Source organism: Poeciliopsis prolifica, unplaced genomic scaffold (assembly GCF_027474105.1).
Source record: "Poeciliopsis prolifica strain line A6 unplaced genomic scaffold, Auburn_PproV2 SCAFFOLD028, whole genome shotgun sequence".
NCBI lineage: Eukaryota > Metazoa > Chordata > Actinopteri > Cyprinodontiformes > Poeciliidae > Poeciliopsis > Poeciliopsis prolifica.
In genome coordinates, this window is record NW_026562403.1 from 5,898,297 (window position 1) to 5,923,058 (window position 24,762).

Genomic DNA, 24,762 nt, shown 5'->3' on the forward strand with positions numbered 1-24,762 from the left:
CCAAATAAAATCAAATATTTATTGTTAATTTGTGTGACATTTACAATTCTTACAAGGAAAAAAACCCACCAGTATCTTTACTAAAATATATATTAATAGATCTGAGTAAAAAGACATTCTTAAAGAGGAGAGGGCAGAGCATAGGGGATGCATTTTAAGATCCTGCATTAAACACTCAGAGACGCCTTAAAGTTCCTCATCAACTAACCTAAATTTATATATTCAGCCTACAAGAAGCGATTGATAATTAAGGACATCTACAGCTGATACATAGAGTGCAAGCTTTAGGTCTATCTATGCTTTAACATAGCATCTCTGTTCTCCTCTTGTAAAGGGACATTCGTGAAATAAATGTAGTGTAAGTAGCAGTCTCTTGTACAGACTGCAAATCTTTACAGGCAACATTTAATGCATCTATGAAGTATTATTCAAGGCCTCTGAAACAATCTTGTTCAGTTCGGGAGGAAGGGAGGGAAACAGCAAATTTTCACATAAAGGGAAAGCTAGAAGTATATCGTACTTCTGCAGCGACATGAACACACACCAAGTCATTCCCCAGTCTCCTTTCACCACTATCACAACATAAATAATACAGAACAGAGTATAGCAAAAAAAAGTTAGAGAAAGATGTGATCTACAAGTGTGCAATAAGGCTGCCATAAACATGATTAAATTTGACTGTTCGTCTACATGATATGTGGCCAATTTGTTTTCTAGATAAAAGTTTACATTCCACAAAAAAGGGAGCAGTAGTTTTAATTTTTAAATTGTTAGTAATACAGATTTGTTTTTTTTTTTTGTAAAAATGCCTAAAATAAAGTGTTCTTAATATCAAATATGGAAAATAAAAAGGAAAAACAGGGGAATCCCTGTAGGCATTGAGAGTAAAAAACAAGAAAATAGGCTGGAGGGCCATTTTGGCAAACAAGGAATGAAAGGTAGAATAAAAATAAAGAAGAACGTTGAGAAAAAGGTTGACTCTGGCTTGTGAGTGTGCAACTAAAAAGAGCTGAATATTCACAAAAAAGGCCAAATATTTCTTCTCTAAATCCGGTTATCCTGCAGTGAAGCATTGCCATCCTCTGCATTTACTTGAACTGCAACATGAAAAAGAAGAAACGTTTAATTTCAAATTATGTTCTATTTTCTTACTTTAACAGACTTTCGTTTTTATTACCCCTGGTTTCGATGGTATGTTGGGTTTTTGAGAGAGCGTGGGTTTCCTCCCCAGGGGGGGCTTGCTGGGTTTGGGGGACATGCTGAGAGGACGGGGCTGCTGGACAGGTGACGGCGTGTCACCGTTTCGCTCAGAGACCTGCTCCATAGGAACTCCGGCTAAGTCGTAGTGTTTCTTCCTGAGCTCACCCAGACGTAAACGCTCGTTCTCCAGCTGAGTTTCCAGTTCCAGCACTTTCACCTAAAGGATCGAGACACGCTGTTGTTCAGAAGTAATGTTCGGCACATTCAGTTTTTCTCTAAAATTAAATCTGTATCTCAGATTTTCTATTTTTTCCAAAAAATTATTGTGTTGGTTCATGGCTGAAATTTGGCATCGACTTTTCAATCAATTAAAGTCACTTTCAATACAGTTTATGGAGCAAAATGTCATGATTAGCAAAACTGCTTACCTGTGACTCCATTTCTTCTTTTTTCAACTTGATAAGAGACATCCCAGAGAAGTCCATGGGATCTGTTCGATTGAACCATATTAAGGGTTAAAAATCAACCAATATGTTTGCTGGTCTTCGACACAAATAAATGTGCATTCACCTTTGTCTTCCAGGTTTTCTTGTCCCGTCTTTGTGGAGGCCATGACTTTAGCAGCCATCTCATTGACATGACGAGAGGCCTGCTGGAGAACGCCCAGCCTCTTACTGCTGCGGTCGGCCTTCACCTGAGAGGAAACGAGGAGATCAGCGTGAACACAGCAGGTTTAGGAAAGTCTTTTGGGTTTTCTGAGTAACAAAAATCTGGAAACAGACCATGTTAGGTTATTTTTTTCCCCCCATGAACTCTGTCTTAGAAAGGCAGCTTGTTGGGTTGAAAGCAGAAAATCCAATCTTACATTAAAACATTGTGTAGATTTTACTTCTCTCTCACTACTTCTTAGAAAGGTGTTCATTACCCAGATTATTTTTATCAGGACATTTGATCAGATTGCCTTCTGTCACAAACTTCAGCTCAGAATATACCTGAAATTGACAATAATTTGTCGAAAGTCAATAATCGACAGAGTTCTACTTTTAAAAAAGTTCAATAGTTTTTTATTCCACATGTTGCAGAAGAAAGTCATATCAGATTGAAGCTAAATTATTTTTAAAACCAAAAGTTTTCTTTGCTGTACTAACATTTAGCAAATTTTCAAATCAGATAACTATAAATGAAGTATGTAAGTAAGAAAAAAGGTAAATAAATGACTATGTACCATTGTTAAATAAATTGCTATTTATTTAATTGTCTTTGTTGCCACATATTTCTTTCTGTCTGAGCAAACTGGTGGAGAAAATTAACTATAAATGAACTTAGTTTGACAATGTCCATGCGATATTGTGGAGTATAACCTCCTGCCACTTGAAAACATGATATTTTCAAGACGTTAGATTATTACCTTCGAGGCAGCGACCAGCTGTGCTGTACTCGCAGCGATCTCATGCGAGCAGACTATCAACTCCTCATATTTACCGGTGTGCAGCACCACCTTGTCAGCAGAATCTCTACAATTAGAAATACATGAAAATTACATCACCTCTTCAGCCACTTTGTTGCTCACACAATTTAAAACAAGCAGCAAGACAAGTCGGTAAACAGGAACTCACACCAACTCCGTTGCTCCCCATCCCACAGCCTTGGCAGCGGAGATGAGTCCCTCGGTCCAGCGAGAGTTTCTGGCGTAGAATTCCTTTATGCTTGCTCCGCCCTTACAGAGAAACGCATCAATACATTTAGAATAGATTTCTGAATGAAACACCACAACTTGGATCTTAATCAGCGATGAATAAGCTGTCGACTTTGAGTTGGAAGTTTAGAAGACAGTGACTCACCCTCCCACCCTCAACAATCTCCTTCTGCAAGTCCGTGGACGCTATGACCAGCATGCGGATGGCCTGAAGGAGGACACATGTGAAACTGAGTAAGAAACACTCAACATATGTTCACATGAATCATGAACAAGAACACACACAAAGCTTGTTGGACTATGACAACATTGAATATTGTTAAAAGGAAAAGAAAATCCTCACCTTCATCAGATCCGTACAGCTGTTGAGGATTCTGGAAAAAGACGTGAAAGTGGGATTTAACAAAAAAGTACATAACATTTTAAAAAAACTATTAGAAACTGAGTCTGAGTGGTACAGATAAATTGAGATATGTAAAAAAAAAAGAACAAACCTTTCATTGACCTCCAGTTTTACCCCTGATGTGTCTTTTCGTGCTTGATTCATCATTTCCTAAATTGAAATTCACACAGGACAAACATCCTCTACAGTCAAGACACAATTTAAAAGAAATCTTTTGATCAGTGCACACTACAGTGAGTCATTGCGTACATCAATCCTGCGTACAGCCTCCTCAATGGCTGCTGATGTTGCTGCCATTTCCTTATCCACCAGATCTCCCAGCTCCTCCTGACGGATGTCCATTCCTTTCGGCCGTAGCTCCTAAATAGAAAATTTAGTCAAAACTATTTCAGTCCGGATTTAGGTGCAAAAAGAAAAAAACTAAAAGGATGTTACAACAAAAACAAATAAAAAAAAGCAAAGCAGAAGCATTAATCTCAAGCTGCATCTCTTATAACGTTAAAAGAGCAACGTTTGAGCCAATGAAAAGTTGCACATAACAGAACATTTTTATTTTCAGTAAATCCATTGGTCATAATTAGCAAAACAATCTACAACAGTATTATTCTAAGAACCATCATCTTAAAAATGTTTTGCAAAACAGCAAGAACAAAAAGTGTGATGCACAACATCTGTGCAGAAATCCTACTGTTTCCCCTCACCTGACCCAGGTGCAGGATCTTCTGCACAACCAGTCGAACAGAAGCTGGATCGGCCCTCTGCAGGCTGTTCTTGGATTTCAGCTCCTTCAGGTACTGCAGACTCTGAGTGGCACAGCCTCTGCAGTTCTCCGTCAGACCTGCAGGACAGCAGAGTGCAAAGACACACTGTCAGCAATATTTCTGCAAGGTTCGTTCTCCAAGAATAAACTCACTTTAAAATGAATGCTTCTGCAGACATATGCATGTAAGAAGGAAGTGTGAAGTGCATCTAGCAGCTCAATGTTTCTTACGATCTGCTTGGTCAGTGGGTGCCATGTGTGCCGTTGCGCTGCCGTTAACAATCGTGTCGGCAGCCAAGTGGGAGAACTGGGTCAGAGACCTCAGCAGCCCGCCAGCGTCTGGTTACAAGAGCATAAAGTAGGGGAGCAGATGGTTACATCAGATAACCTTTTGAATCGACCTCACTGCATCATGAGGAGAAGGAACTCACCCTCCATGTTGCGCAGATAGTCTCCATGTCCCTTTTTCATTTTGTCAATGGAGCTCAACGTGGCCTCCGCTCGATTTATGAGGTAATCTGTGTGCAGGAGAAACAAAAAAACTGAATCAAACATCTTTGATGCAGTGCTGTATGTTAATATCAAGTTTGTACGAATAATGACAGATTGTATGGATTTTGCAGCAGTCGGACCTGGAGAGCTGGTGCAGCGTATGTGCAGAGGATCATCCAGCTTGGCCACTGCATCTTGGATGATGTTTTCAGCTTCTGCGATGGTGCCTTGGAGCAGAGCAAACTGCTCCTCCGAAAGCTTCTTCTTCATCTGTTCCTCCACACTTGTCTACAAATAAGCACACAAGAAAAGCTCAAATGTAAAAACAATGATTAACGTGTACAGTATGCATGCAGCAGCACAAACCATCAGCAATGCCTCAGTCTTTTTAAAGAGTTTAAAACATGTTACTATAAATCTATTTGCAGGTGTGATCAGTCACTCTAGCAGTTCAACATAATACAATGACTAATCTGCAGTGTTGCAGTCACTCATCTTGGGCCTCCTTCTGGATCTCAGCTGAGCAAAACGTCTGAGTAGATCAGCAGACGAAAGAAGCTGATGCTTTTGATAAGACTTTTTGAAAATACCACAACAGCCAGATCGGGGTGATGCCAAGACTTCGAGTTCACCATTAGATAAAGGTGCATAAAGCTAAAAGGGCTGATTTTAATCTTGCCAATAAATATTTTTATGTCATGTTTTGAGCAGTGTACAGATAATTTTTTAAGAATCCATTCTTTAAAAAGCTAAACAAAAAATATACATGAAATTCTTTTTATGTTTTTTTTTTTTTTTTGTCTTTTGATTGATATCAGGCTCCATTCTGATCACAAACAAACTTCTTAGTCAAAAGAAAATCATTTTAATCAAATTCTGACAGAGGTATAAATACATTTTGACCTTTAGGTAAAAACTGCTGAATAATTGTGGTCTTACTTATGATGAAATTTAAAAGTAAAAATTTTCTATTCAAAGACTAAATCTGTCTTGTTCCTAACATTTTTTTATTTTAACATTTCAACAATAATTAAAAATGAATAGTTGTGCTGTTTGAAGTTAAAATCTATCCAGAGCGATCAAGTCAGTTCCTCGCAGCTCGTGAGGAAACACAGCAAGTTTTAATGGCTGCTGTTTAAACTTTTGCATATGACAAAACTTTAAACAGTTTTGTCTGAAGAGCGGAGAGACACAAAATCCCTGATGTAAACAAAAAACTAAATTCAGCAATATTTTACACAATGATGCTTGTTATTAATTTGAATTCAGCTTTTCTTTTTCAGTTAATTTCCACTGGTGTCTATAGAACCCTGGCTGAACTTCAGCTATTGATTGTCTTCTTTTCATAAGGTGCTTATAAACTGGACTTGAAGACATTTATCAGTTGTTTAAACAAAATATTAAGCTGTCACCGATTTGAGAATGTTAGAAAAAGTAACCTTACACACAACAGTTTTGATATTAAAAGCATCTTTTTCGCTCCCGTTCACATTCTGTGATGGGTCACCAATGGTCTATTTCACATTTATGGTGATCATCTGTGCTTTTTATCCGTTTATTTTAAAATATAACACAGTGGGGTTCCTGCGTCCTGACTGACCTTCTCCCTCAGCTTGCCCTGCAGCTCTCCCAGCTCCCTGCTGCTCCTCTCCCGCTCCTGCTGGAGCGACGACTGCTGCAGCTGCGCCTCCTGCCGCAGAGATGACAGCTCTGCCTCCTTCTCCCTCACAGATCGCATCAGGCGGTCCTTCTCCGCCTGCAGAGCCGTCATGCTGCTGTTCATTTCCAACGATGTCTGGCGAGGAAAAAAAATAGAAAAGAGAGGGCGACGAGGAAAGCCAGAAGAGGCAGATGGCGGTGAGTGAAAAAGGGACAAATCCATGCAGAAAAGTCTTGCGCCTTGCCAGCAGAATTGGTGATAACTCTGAATGGAGCTGACTTAGCAGGACATCATGAAGTAACTGCAGACGCTCTCTCACCATTTCGCTGCTCTGCAGAGTCGCCTTCACTCGTGTCACCTCTGCCATTTTCTCTTCCAGCTCTCTCTTCAGTCGCTCCATCTCAAATTTCTGCTCCTCCATCTGCAGAGACACCACCTCATGAGCGCCGCTGGCTTTTCTGATGTTTAAAATAACATAGCTAAATCTAATTTAGTTTTTAATCAGCAATTACATTTAAATAATCTCGGTATCAAAGTAAAGCTAGCAGGAGGCTCCATCAGAAGTATAAGTATCACAGCAGCTGCAACAGTTTTCAGGGAAAATTAAATCAGGATTTTCTGTCCCTCACCAGAATTTTTTGGCCTAATGCAAAATAGGAACCTTTTAGAACTATCACAATTAAGACTACAAACTTTTGAAAACCATATCTGTGGACAAAGACTGATGCAGATGAGATAAACTAAAGCAAATTTAAGAAAGCCCCAGCGACAAAACTGGAAATTTCCTGTTTTTACTTGCTGAAATTATTTATACACGTTTACAGTTGCTTGTTTTTTATTTGTTTAAATATCCACAATTTTTTTTATCCATTAAAATTTGCTATATTTGACTCTAAGTATATATTTTTTGAAATTCATTGTTAAAAAAAACATTAGCATAAAAAATTTAGGCCATTTTACAGAAACCCTTTCAAGGCCATCAAACTATATACTCTGATTTTCTTTGTAGAGATCCATACAATGTCTTTTTGATGTTTCCTGCTCAATTTCTCAATTCAAATGCTCTTTTGGGATGTCGTTGTGCTCCAAAAACAAACAATAAATTAAATATTAAATAAAATAGCAAAATAGCAAAATCATAAGCACAGACAGTTAGGAAAAAAGAAAGTTGTGTGGGGCTTAATGTAATCACACACATTTCTTGTGACCCAAGTTAAAGAACAGGCACCAACCTTCATATCTGCCTCCTGTCTGACTCGTTCCACCTCGAAGCCCAGCTGCTGCTTCGTCCTCTCCACTTCCTCCTGAGTCTGCTGGGTGGCCGACAGCATCTTCACAGTGTCTGCGCTCTGTTAGCACATTAGCTCATTCAGCGTTACAACACAAGGCTGGTTGGTGATAGCCTAGCTGAAAGCAAACATCTCAAAGCGAGTCTGGAGTCTGTACCTTGCGGAGCAGTTCAGCATGGCTGGTCACCAGCTCTGTGTGTTTCTCTTTCAGTTTATTGTATCGCTGCTCGGTTGCTTGCGCCCTTCCTTCACAGACAGAGACGATCAGGATGAATTATCTTGCTCATGCTTGCAGGAGATCCCAAACAAGTGCTTCCTTAACACAGCTTACTCTCTGCCTCCAGGAAGGTGCCCTGTAAACTCTCGTGCTCTGCGTTCCGGCGGCGGGTTGCCTCCAGCTCCATGCGCAGCTGCTCGTTTTCCACCAGCGCCCGCTGTTTGTGCATGCGTTGCTCCTCCAGTTCTGCCTCCAAACTGTTGATTTGGGACTTGAGTTGCGTGACATAGCGTTGAGCCTTCAGGACCAAAAAAGTAGAAAAAGTTGAGGAAAGCAGGTTTGGATCAAAATCCAAAGGCCTGCAAAAGTTTTAACACCCTCCTGCAGCTTTAGGCAGATTTAAGTGACAAACCAACACAAACAATTTTTGCCTCTACCAATTTTACAAATATGTTCCCTGTTCTTTGCAAAACAGCTTGAGGATAGTCAGATTAAAGTCTGAACATCAGTGTTCAAGTCTCACTACATCTGGATTTGGTCTGGACTTTGACTGGGCCATCGTATTACATGAATACGCTTTGATCTAAATTCTTCCTATTTAGCTCTGGCTAAATGTTTAGGTTTGCCGACCTGCTTGAAGGTGAATCTTCAAAGTCTGAACTCTTTTGCATCCTTCAGCAGTTTTTCCTCCCAGGTTGTGTTACATTTAGCGTTATCTATTTTCCCCATGAACTCTTGATCAGTTTCCCTGTCCCTGCAGGAAAAAGCATTCCCACAGCATGATACAGGCACCACCATACTTCACAGAGAGGGTGGTGTCTTCATGAAGATGTGCAGTGTAGTTTCCGTCATGCCTAGCATTTTGTAAGTAGCCTACCGTAGGCCAAAAAAATAGCAAACTCGTCTGCTGCGTGTCCAACATGACTTTCTTTGTCAGTACCCTTAATGTCTGTCTGATCCATCAATGTGGTTGACCGTGCCTTGATACAGTTTCAGCAGTCTCTTTGTATTTGCCAAAATAATTCTTGACCTTTTACGGTACAGCGTGAATATGGAGCCTCAAGGCAAACGAAAGGTTTTGTAGTTTGGGACCATTTTGATCGTACATCAGAAAATAAGATATTGGTTATCACTTCTTTATTGTTTCATCCGGTTCTTTTCAGTTTCTGCTTGATCTATCTCAATCCAAATTCACCTGAAATTGACTTAGTTTACATTCATATTATGTTCTGCAGGGTAAGTGTTGCATATGTTTGACAGAACTGTCTTATTTAAATAAATTCACCTCCTCAATGCTGAGGCATCATAGGGCATCAGAATGAAGTGTCAGATACACCTAGGATAAACTCAACCATTCTACAAATTACTCAGTGCTTTTTATAAATTACTTCATATGAATTTATTGCTTACTTCATTTTTTTTTTACAGCAGAAGTTGTGTCAAAAAAACGTAACATACTAAATTTCAAAATGTTGGAAAAACTTTGGGGTTTTATTTAATGAAAATTTGTAAAGGAAAAAAGCCTCCCGGTCCACAAGCATCCTCATTCCAAACACGTTCGCTGAAATTTTCACTTTGTGGTACAAGTTCACATTATTTATTGACTGTATCGAAGAATATCAAATATATTTTGAATTTAATATTTTGAAGGAATTACATAATACAATATATAATACAATAACTTAAATCTCATTGTCTATACTATCAGTCTGTCAACTACGTTGCCTGCAGGGATTTTTAATGTCCAGCAGGTGTCAGTATTCAGTGACACAGTATCAATACAGTTTTGCTTTGGGTCGAAACGCTTCATGTCGCCTCATTTACGCATCACTACAACTCTGCTTTAAACTTCTCCGTAACATGTATGGTAAGTTCTTTCTTCTCAAATATTCTCTTAAAAACCATCTGAGGCCTACATATTACATGCTAAACCTTAGCATGTTTATTTGTAAAAATAAAACAACCCATGTTTCATTTTCTTTCCATTTTCTTATTATTTGCTACTTTATGTGGCCTATTTTTCCTTTCATATAACCCCCCCCCAAAAAAAAAACCTTTTTGTTTGTGGTTGCACTGCAGCAAAATGTGGAGATGCTCAAGGAGTGTGAATACTCTTGCAAGGTATTTTAATATAAACAGAATCAATCTTTACACATCAACAATTCATCACAAGATGACTTCAGTCAGCTGACATTCAGAGTCTGCTCGCCACATTCTTCACGTCAGGAGTGGCATTTGGCATTTGCATCCAGGAAATCATATGATCCGGATTCCTTTGCACACAGATAACCGTGCCTTTTCGCAGTCGCACACAGAAAAAAAGTAAATTCTTACACGGCAGCATTATGGTATTTAAAAATTCTCACCTCCGTTTTGACTTTCTCCAGTTCTGCTCTTAGCAGCTCAAGTTCTGACTTCAGGTTTTCGATCTGGAGATCCCTGCCAGACAGAAACCACCACCAGTCACACTCTGCTGGTATTAAAATCATAATAATCAGTTCAAAAATTAAAAGCTCACCTCTCATCAAAGCCTCCATTTGGAGGTCCAAATGCCTGATCAAAAATGTCCACCTGTTGAATAAAACACAAACACTAAAGCGTTTAGACAGCAGGTAGCACACTGCATACATCTGTACACCTGTGACTAATGAAACACACCTGAGGCTGAGACTGCAGGCTGGGGGTCGGGGTATTGCTGACCTCGATGAGTGGCTCTGGGTCATCGTCATCGTCGTCTTGCTGATCATCGTCCTCAGGGATGACAACCACCGGCTTCACGTGTTTGGCCAGCGCTGCTGCATGCAGGAAGTTGGGTGGAGACTGGAAGAAAACACATTAATTTAAATGATGATGGCATGGGCAGCACAGAACCAGCATGTGACTTGCAGTGAAGACTGTAACACCCAAAATGTGGCTGTGACTCAGCAGAAGTCATTTTTCCTCTCTTACATCAGGGAGCCGGGGAATCTGGATCAGCCTCTTGAAATACACCATCTCTCTGGCTCTGTTAAAGAAGTTCTTCAGGCTGTGGAAACAAAAACACATTACACGTAGTAAATCACAATAAAACAATGAAAGTTTTAATTACTGACAGTAGAGTTCAGTGTGTCTAATGGTTTAAAGTACCATTAGGATGGAGCTACGGATGGCCATTGAATAACAAAAAACAGACAAAAAAACTTAAAGATGTATTCACTGACCTGTTGAATTGCTCACGGAAACGGTCACGGTGTCCTTGTAGGGTATCAGCAGGCAGACCTGGAATCATGATGCAGGTTTAGGCGCACATACAGATCAACTGCGTGTATTTTTCCAGAGCAGTTGGCGTTCTCACAGGCATGCAGTTTGAAAAGCAGCTTGACGTTGAAGTGGTAGAGCTGGCTGCAGTCCTGGACGACCTGGATGAGCGGAGCCAGGCGACACTGACCCGACGTGAGGCTGGTGACGGCGATGGCAGAGTTCAGCTGGCGCAACACTGCAGGAGAAAACATTTAAGAATCAGTACTTCTCCAAACATGTACCCACATCGTTTCTGTTTCACTACTTTAGTTCAGAATCTGAAACATTGTTTGAAAAGTGAGCTAAATTACATTGTTACCAAGAAAGTAACAATGTAAAAACATTTTTTACTGTATTCAACAGATGTTATGAATACTATAAATGTTTAAGAACTTAAATAATAGAAAAGCAAAATAACAATAGGCATTATAAATCAATATGCTCACAATTATTGATTTGCACCTGATAATTATGTTACTAAATATAAATAATTAAGAAACTTCACTTGTAATATTTAGTTCAAATGTGAGACAGTTTAGTGGTTAAAAATTAACCTTTGGTATTTCAACTTTAATTTTCAATGCAGGATTTGATTAATTTTCTGAGAGCATAATTTACATATAGAAGAACAAAAGTGCCAAAAATGCAATAAATGTGTAACAAATTAATCAATGTGAATAATTTAACTAACACTAATTATTAGAAACATAACTAAACCTAAATCTTTAACGATTTAAGTTTTTAGATTTAAACATAATACTCCAGTAATCTAGTATTTATGTCATAATTTCATGGCTCCTGTGTCGGATCGCACCATTAAATAATTTAATCTGTCACTGTGGCTCTTCATAAACAATGCCAGCATCAAACTCATTAAGTCGCACAGCAACTCCTCTTCAGACCAACAACAACCAGAGCAACCAACTCTGAAGGGTGAACCTGGCAATTAGTATTAATAATTAACGCAACTGTCGTAAATGTTGAATTTGCACTTATAAGTAAAATAAATAATGTTAGGGTTTTTTTATTTATCACTATCACATTGAAAATGAGCTAATGACATATTTAAAAGAAGCCATTTAATCATTTATTTATAAAACTGGCACTTTCAGGGCTCCATAAGCTGCTTGAGTTGCTTTTAACAGCATACAAAAAAAAAAATACACTCCCAAACATTTTTAAGAAATGATCCCATTCAGTTGCACACTCCTTTGGATTGAAATACACTATTTTCAAAACTACTCAGTATTTTATGGTGTCATTTTGACCTTACACTACAGAACATTATTCTTAATTTTGTTTTTTTATATATTAGCAATACTTTTATTACTGCATGAACCCACATATCTTAATTTTCTGTCACTGTCACACCTAAAGTTCCCACTGAGGAACAACACATTTTAATCCTAGCTCCAGAAAACACGTGGATTTACATGAAAACTTTATGAAGCTTGGGAACACTTTTTAATCCACACAATATCCCAAGTTCATTTGCTGAATTTGTTCCTGGTGTTGTGATTCTGGGCCTCCGCCCTGCAAGCCTGGGAGGAACATCTCATTACTGCTAAACAAGAGGAAATCACTTTAATGAGCTCTGAGTGCAGGCACTTCCTCAGTGGTGAAACAACAAACAAGTAAAGAGGAGTTCAAGCAAAACAGAGTCGGCTCAGTAATGTTTTGCACGGAGTTGTTCCCAGTCCATGTGAAGAGATGCAGCCCATCAGCTTCTTACTGCAACCTTTCTTTATTGAGGCCATTATTTGTGCAAAAATGGATCATGTCTGCAGGCAGCAGTCATCGACTGCAGCTCAGGTTTCTCCTGCCTGAGAAAGCAGTTCAGAAAAAAAAAAGGTAGGAGGAGTTTTAGTTTTCACCTGTCTCGGCCAGCTTCAGCTCAGCGTCCATGTAATCGAACACCTCCACAGTGAGCTGGAACCTGCAGGACAGAAGGCGATATCTTTGTCACTCAGGATGGAGGCCCCACGATGGCACAATGGAGCTCTGACTCTACAAGATATATGAAAGGGCTTTCTTTCATCAGTTTAACCTTTTTTTTTTTTTAACTCACACATTATTAATGTCCGTCCCCGCAGTGCGCTCCAGCACCTCATCCTTCACCTCCAGGTTTGGAGGGATTTCCGTGTGCTGCAAAGATGCAAAGTTTGAGGTTTAGCACTCTACAACCAAAACAACTTGTGCTTTTTTAATGAGTTATTCTGAGTAAGCGGAGCAGAACAATAAAGTTTCTGCCTTAAGCAAGCGTGACAATGATGCATATACCTTCACATGAAACTCCATCTTTGTGCAGAGGAGCTTGATATACAAAGCCACTAGCTGTCCATATTTGTCATGGAGGTGGCTCTGGAAACAAAACGAGTGGGAAACAATTATAGAACAAGAAAAAACTTTAAAAACATAAAGAGTTTAAAAAAGATACCAAGACTCACCCATAGTTTCCCATATTCAGCAAGAGAACCATGATGCCGCATGCAGTCCTGAAGAACCTGAGGAGGTTAAATACAAGCTTAATTAATGCCAATCGCATTCACAGAGACAGAGGACTGGTCTGATTTTACTTTTCACAAAGCTCTGCATTTAAAAGAATCAAATCCATCAAAGAAGATTAGAATAATCAATGGCTTTGTCTTTACTACAATCAGGTAAAGTGGTGTGGGCAGCCTTACATTGCGGTGGCCATCTCGCATGATTTTGTGCAGTACATGGCAGAACTTCCAGCTCAGGATGGAGCTGGTGCCCAGAGGGAAGCCCTGAGCGTAGGACCAGAAGGTGTAGGCTCCCTTCTCCCTATGAGTCCCCAAGATGATTCCTGTTCATGCTGTTAAGGAAAATACAAACTACCACACAACTGCATTAAAATTTTCAAAATTAACACATTTAATATAAAATTTCATTTTTGGGGGGGCATATTTCCATTATATTTATCAACCCCATTGATCTTAGATACATCCTATTTCCAAAGCACCTGAATCGAATGAATGGCTCCTTCAGAGATGAATGCTGCGCTGATGAGGGAATTCATGTGTGTCACAGAAGAATAGTAGCTCTCAAGAACAAGACCTGGTTAATCGTGCTTACTAAAAACAAACACTGTTTGAAAAACCTGAAATCTGCTGCTTCATTAATGTGTTTCACTGGTGATGAATGTGCTGGCATCGCCAAAAAATAAATGACCTGTGAGGCTCAGAAGAGAAAACACTGCAACATTCATTGTCTAACATTTCTTCACAGATGTCTACAGTGAGTTTATTCACACTACAAGCTAGAGTTGGATGATGCAAACAAAACAATGTCATCCTATTACTCTGTGCTTTTCTATGATGACAAATATTCTAAATATTAAATTTTTTTACAGCGCTTTTGGCAAAGATCGTACTACCACAAGTATTCACTCTCTCATTCCAGTTCAGGTGCTCCAATCACATCCAGATGCATAAAATCAAGCACTTTCCAGTAGGAAGGATTTATAACTTCTATTTGAGCATCATCCACTTGGATGTGGTTTTACATTTACATCCCAGTTCTAATTGAAAGCAGAATTACTCTGAAAAGGGTTGAAATGGGTACTGCAAAAATTTAAGAGACTTTCCAAGTTTAGGAGTCATGGTCTAAAAGAAACATAGCAAATTGCAAGCTGGTTTCCAAATTTGAGACTTCATTGACTGTACTGAATGGGTGAGAAACACGAGCGTTACTGCTAGTACTGCTAAGAGACATCAGGACAAAAAATCTATTTTAAGACAAAAGGCAAAGATTAAAAATTACCCAACCCAAAAGACAGGTTTTTCTGAAGCTAACTATGTTTTGTTATCGTGCAACCTTGATAAAAATGAAGCCGTTTTAAGGATACGTCGTGCATGTTTCTCCTTCACAGGCGTCTCTGTGTTGTTGATGGCTTTGCTGATACTGCTGAGCTGAAAAGGAGATGAGTTAAATAAGATTAAATCTTGAACATCTCTATCTTCACAAACATGCCACATACTATCTTACATGAACTTTACTTTGCATCGGTTGAACTTTAGTTTTTTTTTTGGTGTGTTAAAAAATCCTAACGCTACTTGATACACACTGACAAGCTCTACATGTTTAGCCTTATTGTGCCTAATTAATATAAAATGATTTTCAGAAAACCAAACAAACAAGTTCTGACAAGTAAAAAAAATTCTGTTCAGACAAATCTAAAAATAACTCAAGGAAAAAGTAAAATGTTATTCTTGCCGATTTTAATCAGCTAATCTTAATACAAAGTTGGCTACAGCCAGAGGCAGCATATTCAGACCGCCTGTGTAAAACTCAACAGCTGTTGTGTTAAATATTCAAAGGAAACTCCTAATAAAAGAAACAAGCCCTGATTCAACGGGCGGCGTCTGTAACTACAATGTTATTAATAAACCTGAGTGACTCGCTGTCACTGAAAGACAGAAGACGGGCGGCTTTGTAACCTGTCCAGCAGGTAAAACTGGAACTGCTGAGACACGAGCAGGAAGGCAGGAACAGGAACACATCAAATGTGTTTCTTCTGGATTTGAATACAACCTGAGATTCAGAAACCGGTGGTACTTTGTTCCTCTTGTTTAAGCTAAGAACGTTTTAATCAGGGCTTGGGAAGAACTCCAGCTCTTTATTCTATCATATTACCAGTAAGTTTGATGATTTAATGTCCCCAAACAATCCTCTAAAAATGCATATTTTGTTAATAAAACTCTTGAAATTATTTAATTACAGTTTTTTTAGTTATAATGAATACCTGGCAATCAACAAAAAATACTCAGCTGTATGGAAAGTATGCTGTGTACTTTTATGCAACTTGTTCTCATGGTGTGCTGTCACTTTAAGACATTATATTACTGAAAATAATGCAATTGGGAAAAGACAATATCGACAAAATGTGCTGCAACAGATAAAGCCAATCACTAGAGAGCACTTAAATAGAAACGTTTTTGGAATAGCTCAATAAATTAAGTAACTGGCATCCTGGACAAAAACAAAAAAGAAACACTGGGGTCCATAATGTTCTCTTTTAGGGTCATACAAGGTGTTTAAATCAAATAACCACCTTCATCATGACGATAGTTGGCTTTCTCAAAGCTAATTCTTTACAGTCCTGCTTTTGTTCATATTTAAACTATGGGTTATGTAATTTTTATATCGGAGATCAGCAGTAATTCCTGATCTCAAGCATCATCTCCAGATCTGTATTTCCTGACGAAAAGACTTTTTGTTTAATGTACAGTCTGATTTTATGCCAGCTTTACCCTATGTTTGCTGTGAATCTACAATTTGAGCAGCTGGTTTATAGAAAAGTCATTAACTGTCACATTCAACAGACAAGAGAGCAGATGAAACTCTAGCTAAAATTTGGTTTAAAAACTCCTTCATGGTATAGAGAAGAAACATGCTAATGTTGGCCCAACATCAAGCTGCTCAGAATAAAAACAGCCAGCGGAGTCAGGAAATCATAAAAGACTCGGCAAAGGTGGAGTCAGATATTCCTTGAGAAAATAAAGCTAATTTTCTGACTGATGTTGACAGTAAATTTCGGTTGGGAGATTTTATGAATTATAAAACATTTATGTCAATGATCCGACTTCATTTCTCCTCTTTTGGTCTGGCGCTTGCATGTTGGAAGTCTCTATCTGTGCTAAACTTCATATCAGTGGTCGTAACTGTAATTCAACATGTTTATAAAAGCCTTTTTAATGCATTAGACACCTGGGAGTCAAACCCATCTAAACACAAACATCCAACCATTAACAGTCAGACAAGAGATAAGAGAGGAGGTACACTTTGGGCAAAACAAGACGCATCTGTTTATAAAAGACTCCATCCCAGCCCCCCAGCCTCTTTCTGACTCAAATGAACTGCGTGCCCCTTCATTTACACTGGGCAAGCGAAGGGAGCGAGCGTGGAAGTTTGTGTGACAATGAGGGGTTTGTTGGGGGAGGAAGGCCGACAGCCGGGGTAGAAGATTGGGTTGGATAGGGGGATGCGATCTGGCACTTTCAGCCTGGCACAGAAACCTCAACAGATGGCTGCTGAGCAGCAAGGCTGCAGGGAAGCTCTCAGACTACTTTCAGCAAAAAAAGTGCGAACGGACGGAGGAAAAAGGACATCAAGTGTGAGTGCAAAGCTGGAAAGTGACTGAATATTCTGTACAATTAGGGGAACATTAGTATTTCTTCAACAGTTTGAACTCAACATTTGTTCTGTTCACAATCATTTCTGCTAGCCGACATTTTCTCAAATCTGTTTTTGATTTTTCAGTGCACATGCAAATTATTGACATTTTTAGAAAAGTGATTGAACTAGAGTCCAATATACTTATTTTTAAAAACTGCACAGTATTTTCTGCTATAGTCTTGTATAGTATATTATTAATCTTGTTGGGTTTTTTGTGAACCTTTATATCTGTTGCTGCTGTTATGCCTGAATTTTCCCATTTGAGAGACAATAAAGGTTTTTCCTTCTGTTCTAGTTTTATTAACAAACTCAGGATTTAATGATTGTGACTCCAGACGTCCTCTGATGAATTGTCTTTTTATTCCTCAGGTGAAGTGGGTGTGGCCTGGAGTCACCTGTTGACTGGTAGCACCAAGGCCAGTGTTCCCAGTCTATTTAAACATGGCTGCTCCTCACACCAGTGGCTGCTCATTCTTTTCCGACAGCAAGCAGTATTAGTATTTTTGCTGTTTTGGTTATGTTTAGCTGGTTTTGCTCTGAATTTGTTTGGCATTGCGTTGGTCATTGTCCTCATTCTCGTTTGGATCCTGCTATACTTTGATTTGGTTTGGTCTTTTACTTGTTTGAGATTTATGTTAGTCTAACAAAAACATTAATTTGCCTTAACATTGCTGTTCCTTTTTGTCATGTTCTCATGAGCCAGGTTGTAACATAAGACATGGTTTCTAATTAATTATCAAAATTACAGATCCATTTATTACATTTTTCCAGCCGATGCACAATTTCTGCTTTTCTTTGAGGTCAGACCTTCTGATATCTAACATATAAAAGTGAAAAAGTAAATAAATAGAAGTTTTTTTAAGATACTAGTTTAGAAATCAACTGAAAATAAATCGATATTAATATTTATGAATTAAAGCATACATCTAGAACCTTTTCTTTTTATGGAATAAGTCAGAATAAGACCAGAAATGAGAGGATGTCTTGGTATGTAATTAATTAATAGCAAAAAAGTAAAATATATTTGATCCACCAATCAAAGCATCCATATTTGACTTAATCAGTTCTAAGAAATCGGGAGCTGCAGATGCTGGTACTGTAGACAGTGTAATGCTCACACACTTAATGCTGCATCTGGTTGAAGGGATGGTAAATCCCTCTTTAACCAACAGGGACGAGACGTGACAGAGAGGGACAGCCTGGATAAAGCCCAGGCCTGCCATAAGGTCCAATCCCAGCTAGCATTAGTGCAGGAACACAAACACGCACACACACGTTTCTGCACTCAAATACTGTAAGCTTCTTTAATGCAAGGCGTCTCTGCTTACCGGGTCATCTCTGCTTTTCAGCAGCGTCTCCATAAGTTGTGATGTGAAACACTGAGAGATGAAGTCAAAGCATCAGCGCTACCCCTCCACTGCTTCTCTGCGAACATAATTCCCCGAGGTGAGGGCACTTACTGCAGGACTTTATCTGCTTAATTCAACAGTCAGCTGCAAAGGATCTGTCTGACAAGGTCGCAGACTTCTACAGCTATTAGCTCAGGTTAGCAAGAGCAACCATTTAATTGCATCAACAAATGGAAGGCTTGTCAATAAGGGAGTGGTACTGAAAAATAATATGTCTCTGAAGGCATTTCCTGTCAACCGAGAAAGCCAATTTTCCTCATTAACTTTTAATATTTTTGTCTCCCTCTCTTTCAGAGCTGAGATATGTCTACCTTCTCTGACTGAAGTGATTCAACTTCTCCTCCATCAACACACAATGAACCCAACCAAAGCGAGTCTTGTTCCCCTCGTGAGCTTTTACTCTACATTGTAGTGGAAACTGCCTGAACACCATTAAAGGTCATTTAGCGCACATTATTATTTCTGATAAGCCCTCAAACTTCTGATGGCAATAAGTATGCAATAAATACAACTCAGGGACATTGTAACATTACATTTGTTCACCCCAACTGTATTTAGATATTTATGCTGAGGATGTTCATAAATCATAACTCTGATACTCTATACATACATGATTATAGCTTACCTGGACAGAGTTTCCTTTTATATCTGAATAAATTAAGCATGTTGCATTAAACTAGGGATGACAGGATCCGATGGATGAACTGATAAATTTCAGATCAGCAATTTATTCTCATTTCTCTTTAATAATTGTGATAACAGAAGTAAGTACAATGGGAGCAGTAATTATTTACATCAGGGATAGAATAGCATAATAATCTCCTGTGAATGAACAATCACCAGAAAAACAGGGTTTCACTAATATATTAAAACAAAAGATGAAATGATTAAGAAAGTAAGATTTTAAACTGTACAGTCTTTACAGTCTCGCCTGAATTAAAATTTTCAAAAGGCTGCCTACGTTTCCAAATCTAGCATTTACCATAATAGTTTGAAAGTTTGATTGGATAATACAAAGCTTCTTTCTTGCACTCCCATCTGCTGAAAGTCTTGCTCTCTCTCGCTCTATTACAGCCTGAATGAAGCACAGAGACATTTCAAGCCATAGAAAACACTTCCCTACATCAATGTGCATTTTCTGACTTCATTTTCAAACAACTCACTCAGATCAAAACCAGCTAAATTTGAACTTTCTTCCATCAATAACAACTCCAACACAGAAGAGTGTTATTGTCAGTGCAACCTGGTGCTTATACTGCATTGACAACAAAGTAAATTTTCATTTTGAAGTTCAATACGCTCCACCCAGAAAAACTGTCCCCAACCCAGGCTGGGCAGCTTCCAGACCACTGTATGGCTTCAGTAAATTAGCCAACGATGATGACCATGTGAAACTAATATAATAAATTCAATAAAATCTCGAGACAGATTTCAGGGACAAAATTAAGATTACACTGTATTTAAGATATGAATGTTGCTCTATTGTGAGTGAAAATAAAAGACCTGTTGTGTCAATAGTGTGTTGTAATTGAAGACAAATTTCGTAGCAATGGTAAAACTGTTTCACTATGACAGAGCTTCCTGTGGGTGTTTGATTTTAGTTTTATGCACACACACAAAAAAAACCTATGCTGCAGATTCCTTACATTGATAGAAAGATATAAAGAGGAGGATGACGAATGCTGACGAGACGTCTCGGAACAATCTGTCCGTCCCATTAACCACTGTGCATTTCATTCAGCTCCCACTCAGTGGCTAAGTTTACCCTCCAGGACTCCCATCCCCCTCCTGCTGCTTTCTGCTTTCCCACATGGGTGCTTGCTCAGGCAACAGCAGCGAGGGAAGGCAAACACTACAGTACAGATACACAAACACAAGCAGAACTTTGTGAGAGATAGCTCACCTTGGTACCGAGGTCAAAACCAAAAGGAGACACGACAGGAGCGAGAGTAATGAGGAGTGGCTTTTCTGTGACTTCATTTTAATTTACATGTGAGCTGCAAGGTAAAATCAGTGCAGTCTGGGGGTTTTAAACATTTGTTTGCTTCAAAGGTGAGTAATCTGATAAGTAATCAAGTCCGGGTATTATGTAAGTGCTTCATTTTCCTGTTGCCCAGGAAATATATTCAAATGTATTAGCTCAAAGCAATTAATTTCTCCTCTTTCTGCAACTAAAGACATTTCAAACATGTTTACACATACAACATACCTTATGCAACACGCTATCACCATGGAAAACTATCGTTGAAGGAAAACTACTTACTTATTTCTAGTCTACAACTACAACATATCTTTAAACTCAAGTTAAATGGATAATTTCAACAATCAAGTTCAATAATTACCAATTCAATGTTTAGATTTAAAGAAAATGGTGGACATGACCGAGAACAAACGTCATCTCTTCTCTACTGAAATAGGTCTTGTGATAATTTCCGTTTTACTGACAGCTAAACTAAGCTTTAATGGAAACAATTATTCAAGCATCATGTTCCTTTCTCCTCTTTACACTCAAATCTATTCTGTTACTCCTGTAGGTGTCAACTTAGATGAGTAATAAAATTAACTGACATATGACGACCTCAAACCGTGCTGAGTTTCATCTGCTCTTTTGAATTGAACCTGAGGTTCTGATATGATTCAAATATGAACTAAAGCGGTGAAGTCCTCAAAAGCGTTTACTAAACGACTTCTAGATGCATCCTTCTCCAACATATTGGATCATTCGAGTTAATTGACTGCCTGCATGCACACACTGGACCTGAAACATATACAGCAATTTATAAAAACATTCAAACCTCCATAAACCGTTTGCAAATAAAAATCTGAATAGTGGGGTGTGTCTTTGCATTCCGTATTTGTGATTAAACTCTTAGCAGAACCGTCATTCACTGCACTTTCAGCAGCAAGTCCTCCCTCGTATCCCTACCAGATTTGCACATCTACAGACTTAAAAATTTCCCCATTGTTCTTTGCAAATCAGCTGCCAGCTGAAAGCATTTTTCAAGTGCTGTCACCGATTATCAATTGCAGCTCTGACTGTATATCAAGAATTGTTATCCTGCTGGAAAGCAAAAATCCACTTCTGTCCAAAGTTTAGAGCTCCATCCATCTCCCCATCAACTCCAACCAGCTTCCCTGTTTCTCACAGCATGATGCAGCCACTACCATGTTTCATTGAGGGAGTGGTGTGTTCATAGTGATTGCAGGTAGATCAAAGGGTTCACATGTCCACTGTGTCCCTTATGTCCCTGTTTGTTCATGAATGTTAAGGAATCTTCTGAAGCTGTTTAAGGGCAGCAGGATTTACGAGATACAAGCGGAAACTTTTAATGATTTTGGTGTTTTGATGTATTAAAATTTTTTTATGTAATGTGACGAAATGTGGGAAAGAGAAGCTTCAGATGTACAAACAGATCCAGTGCAAAGAAATCTCAAAAGGGAATCCAATGAGGGACTCCAAGAATTTTCTTAGATTAAGATATGATTGAAAGAAGTGAAGCTTTTTTTCTCATAAGATGTTGTGTCTTCATCATAACTAAATCAATGTGAGCCTTTTCCTGGACTCTGTTGGAAACTGGAGTCATCAAAAATTTTTGTCAACAAATAATGAAATAAGTGTTTCAATTTAGTCAGCCGAGTAGCAAGAGTTAAGAGTTACAACTAGATGCAACTCTTTTACGTGTCATAGCTACATTTTACCTGATGTAGCTAAAATGGCTTGATCAGCTAAAGGTGATAGGCAGAAAGAGGCAGATAACTTCTCCTCATCCATCCAACAGGTTTGAATCACTGTCACAATAGACATCTATGGTTACACAACAGACCGGCATTACAACAGTCAAACATACCAGCTGCAGGACGTATAACTCGTTAGTTTTGTTTTGACCAAAAACTTTTAGCAGTAAAAGTGCGATGCATGTTCTGTGATTTTATCTTAATTTCCAGAGCCCAGACGTCTAATCATTTAAACACCACGGCTCCACCCCTCTGGACGCACTTCACAGGCAAATAAAACACTGACAGTGGTGCACGCCTGTCAAAGCAAAGTCTGTTCCAGATCCCAAACTACAGGAGAATCTGAACACCCAGAGAGCTGCTTGTTTGGTTACTGATCCTCATCTGAAGCTCATGTTTCTCTCACACTGGGCAGTAAGATGTAGTGTAGCTCCCAGTATGACTTACTGGTTAAAGAATGTAACCATTCAAGGTGGAGTTCAAGCTTTATACACCTGCTTTAAAAGGAATATCACAATAATCTGTTTATGTAGACTTAATTTATTAATCGAAGAACAAGGCTTTAAAAAACAAGAATGAGAAAGACGGAGAGCAAGACGGAGAGACAGACACAGAGCGAGACAGAGGACGAAATGTTTGTCATGGAAGAAAGGTGGTCAAACTGGAAGGACTGGATTCAGAGAGGAACGAATGGCCTGACTCCTCAGAACTGAGACTGACTTTCAGTCTCTGATTTGAAGATGAAGTTGAAGTTAAAGCACAAATATTGTCCAAAAACACAAATATCCAACACAGTTTAACAAATCTTGAACATGCTAGTTTTGTGAATTTAGATTAAATGTTCAGACTTAATCCGTGTCAACAAACCAATCTGAATAAAACTGCACTGTGAAAATATCCTGTTAAAATGCCCATGATATTAGCTCACATAGTGAACTTCTCCATATTACATCCTCATTGTATATAAAAAATGTTTTTGCACACATGCAATTTTTGGAATAAGAAACCTACAGCTAAAGATGTTACAGCTAATGCCCATATTTATATTACTGGCTCCAGTAATATAAATGTATATATTACTTCCTTGCTCTTAATATAAGCACATAAAAGTGTATGCAGTCTCATGTGATCATCTATTTTATAATTTAATTCAAAATTTTTAACTCTGTTTTTATGAGAATAATACTTCACTGAGTATTTTTATAATAAAAATCTAGATATCTAGTTTTTAAGCTTTTTTGCTTTTATAAACATTCCGAAAAGAAATTAGTACAAATAATAAAAATGTTCCACCAAATTGCATAAGACAAGTAAATGCAGCAGGTTCTTGAGGAAATTACCAAGATTGATTTTGAAAAAGGAAGAGGTATCAAAAACAAACATCTACAGGTTAAAAATAATAAACTATGAAGAACAGAAAAAAAGTGACAAACATGATAAATAAATATTGCACCTTTCTAAAACTCTCCTTTTGTAAACCCACCCTAGTAAGATAACATGGTAAAGGAAAGGGAGCATGAGCAACTTTATTGAGGTGGGAAATGCCTCCCTTCGGGCCCCCTTGGTGGCGCCACTGCACCGAACTCACATTGTAGAGTTTTTCCTATTGAAACAAACACATTTGGGCAAAATATAGTGCTGGAAAGTGAATGACGACGTCTGTAAATTGTTACAAGTCATTGAAATTAATCAATAAAAGGCTGCATTTCTGTGTTTCACGTTTAAATGGTGACGCTGTGAGGCCTTCGATACACCTGGTTTTCTAATTAAAGCTTTATTTTCTGACTTAAATTGCTGGCTGTAATTGTGGCCTGTGCGGTAAGCCACGCAGAAGGCCTTTAAAAAAAAGAAAAAGAAGAGGAAACCCCCGCAGGTTTCCACTCCACGGCCTGATAATCCGTGTGACTTTTTGTTTTTTTACCTGCTGCTTGTCAAAGTGGTCCCTCTCGGCTCCGAGGTGATGCTCGGTCCTCCGGCTCTTCACGCGCGTGTGAATGTTCATCCTTCAGCCTGCGCACAGACGCTTTCACCGAGAAGAAGGGCCCGTCCCTGCGCTGCCGTCCGAACCGTCCTGGGGAGCTCAAAGTGCGGGGCGGGTTTCCTCTCCTGTCCGCCCAGAGCGCCAGGGACATTTCCGAGCTGCGGCTCCCTTTACTGCTGATGCGCCGCGGCTGAAGGAAGCAGGAAAAGCAAACGCGAGGGCGCGTTTCGCATTACGTGGACGGATCCACCCACAAAAGGTGGAGGCGGGAGTGGAGGGGGGGTGAAATCATCATCATCATCGTCATCATCATCGTGTCCTCTTGCGAGCACATCCACCTACAGGCAGGTTGTTTTCAGATCAGCTGTTTGTTTTTTTTGTTTTGTTTTTTTTGCTTTAAATCCATGTGTGTGTTTTTTCATGTGTTCTTCCCTCTCATCTGC

General features: G+C 38.9%; 1 protein-coding gene across 1 annotated transcript; it reads right to left on the minus strand.

The window, feature by feature from the left end:
* Positions 1-5: 5 nt before the first annotated feature.
* On the minus strand, positions 6-24,515 carry hip1rb (huntingtin interacting protein 1 related b). Its single transcript, XM_055048886.1, has 32 exons — positions 24,260-24,515; positions 14,865-14,928; positions 13,681-13,823; positions 13,444-13,500; positions 13,277-13,357; positions 13,065-13,141; positions 12,871-12,932; positions 11,052-11,192; positions 10,918-10,975; positions 10,667-10,742; positions 10,376-10,537; positions 10,236-10,288; positions 10,084-10,156; positions 7,832-8,015; positions 7,658-7,746; positions 7,444-7,560; positions 6,531-6,632; positions 6,152-6,346; positions 4,692-4,839; positions 4,491-4,577; positions 4,291-4,398; positions 4,001-4,137; positions 3,549-3,659; positions 3,391-3,449; positions 3,240-3,270; positions 3,042-3,104; positions 2,817-2,917; positions 2,609-2,714; positions 1,771-1,894; positions 1,629-1,690; positions 1,178-1,417; positions 6-1,097 (listed from the first exon to the last, which is right to left on the minus strand). The coding sequence occupies exons 1-32, from the start codon at positions 24,338-24,340 to the stop codon at positions 1,089-1,091; spliced, it is 3,201 nt and encodes a 1,066-aa protein (XP_054904861.1). The 5' UTR covers positions 24,341-24,515; the 3' UTR covers positions 6-1,088.
* Positions 24,516-24,762: the final 247 nt, after the last annotated feature.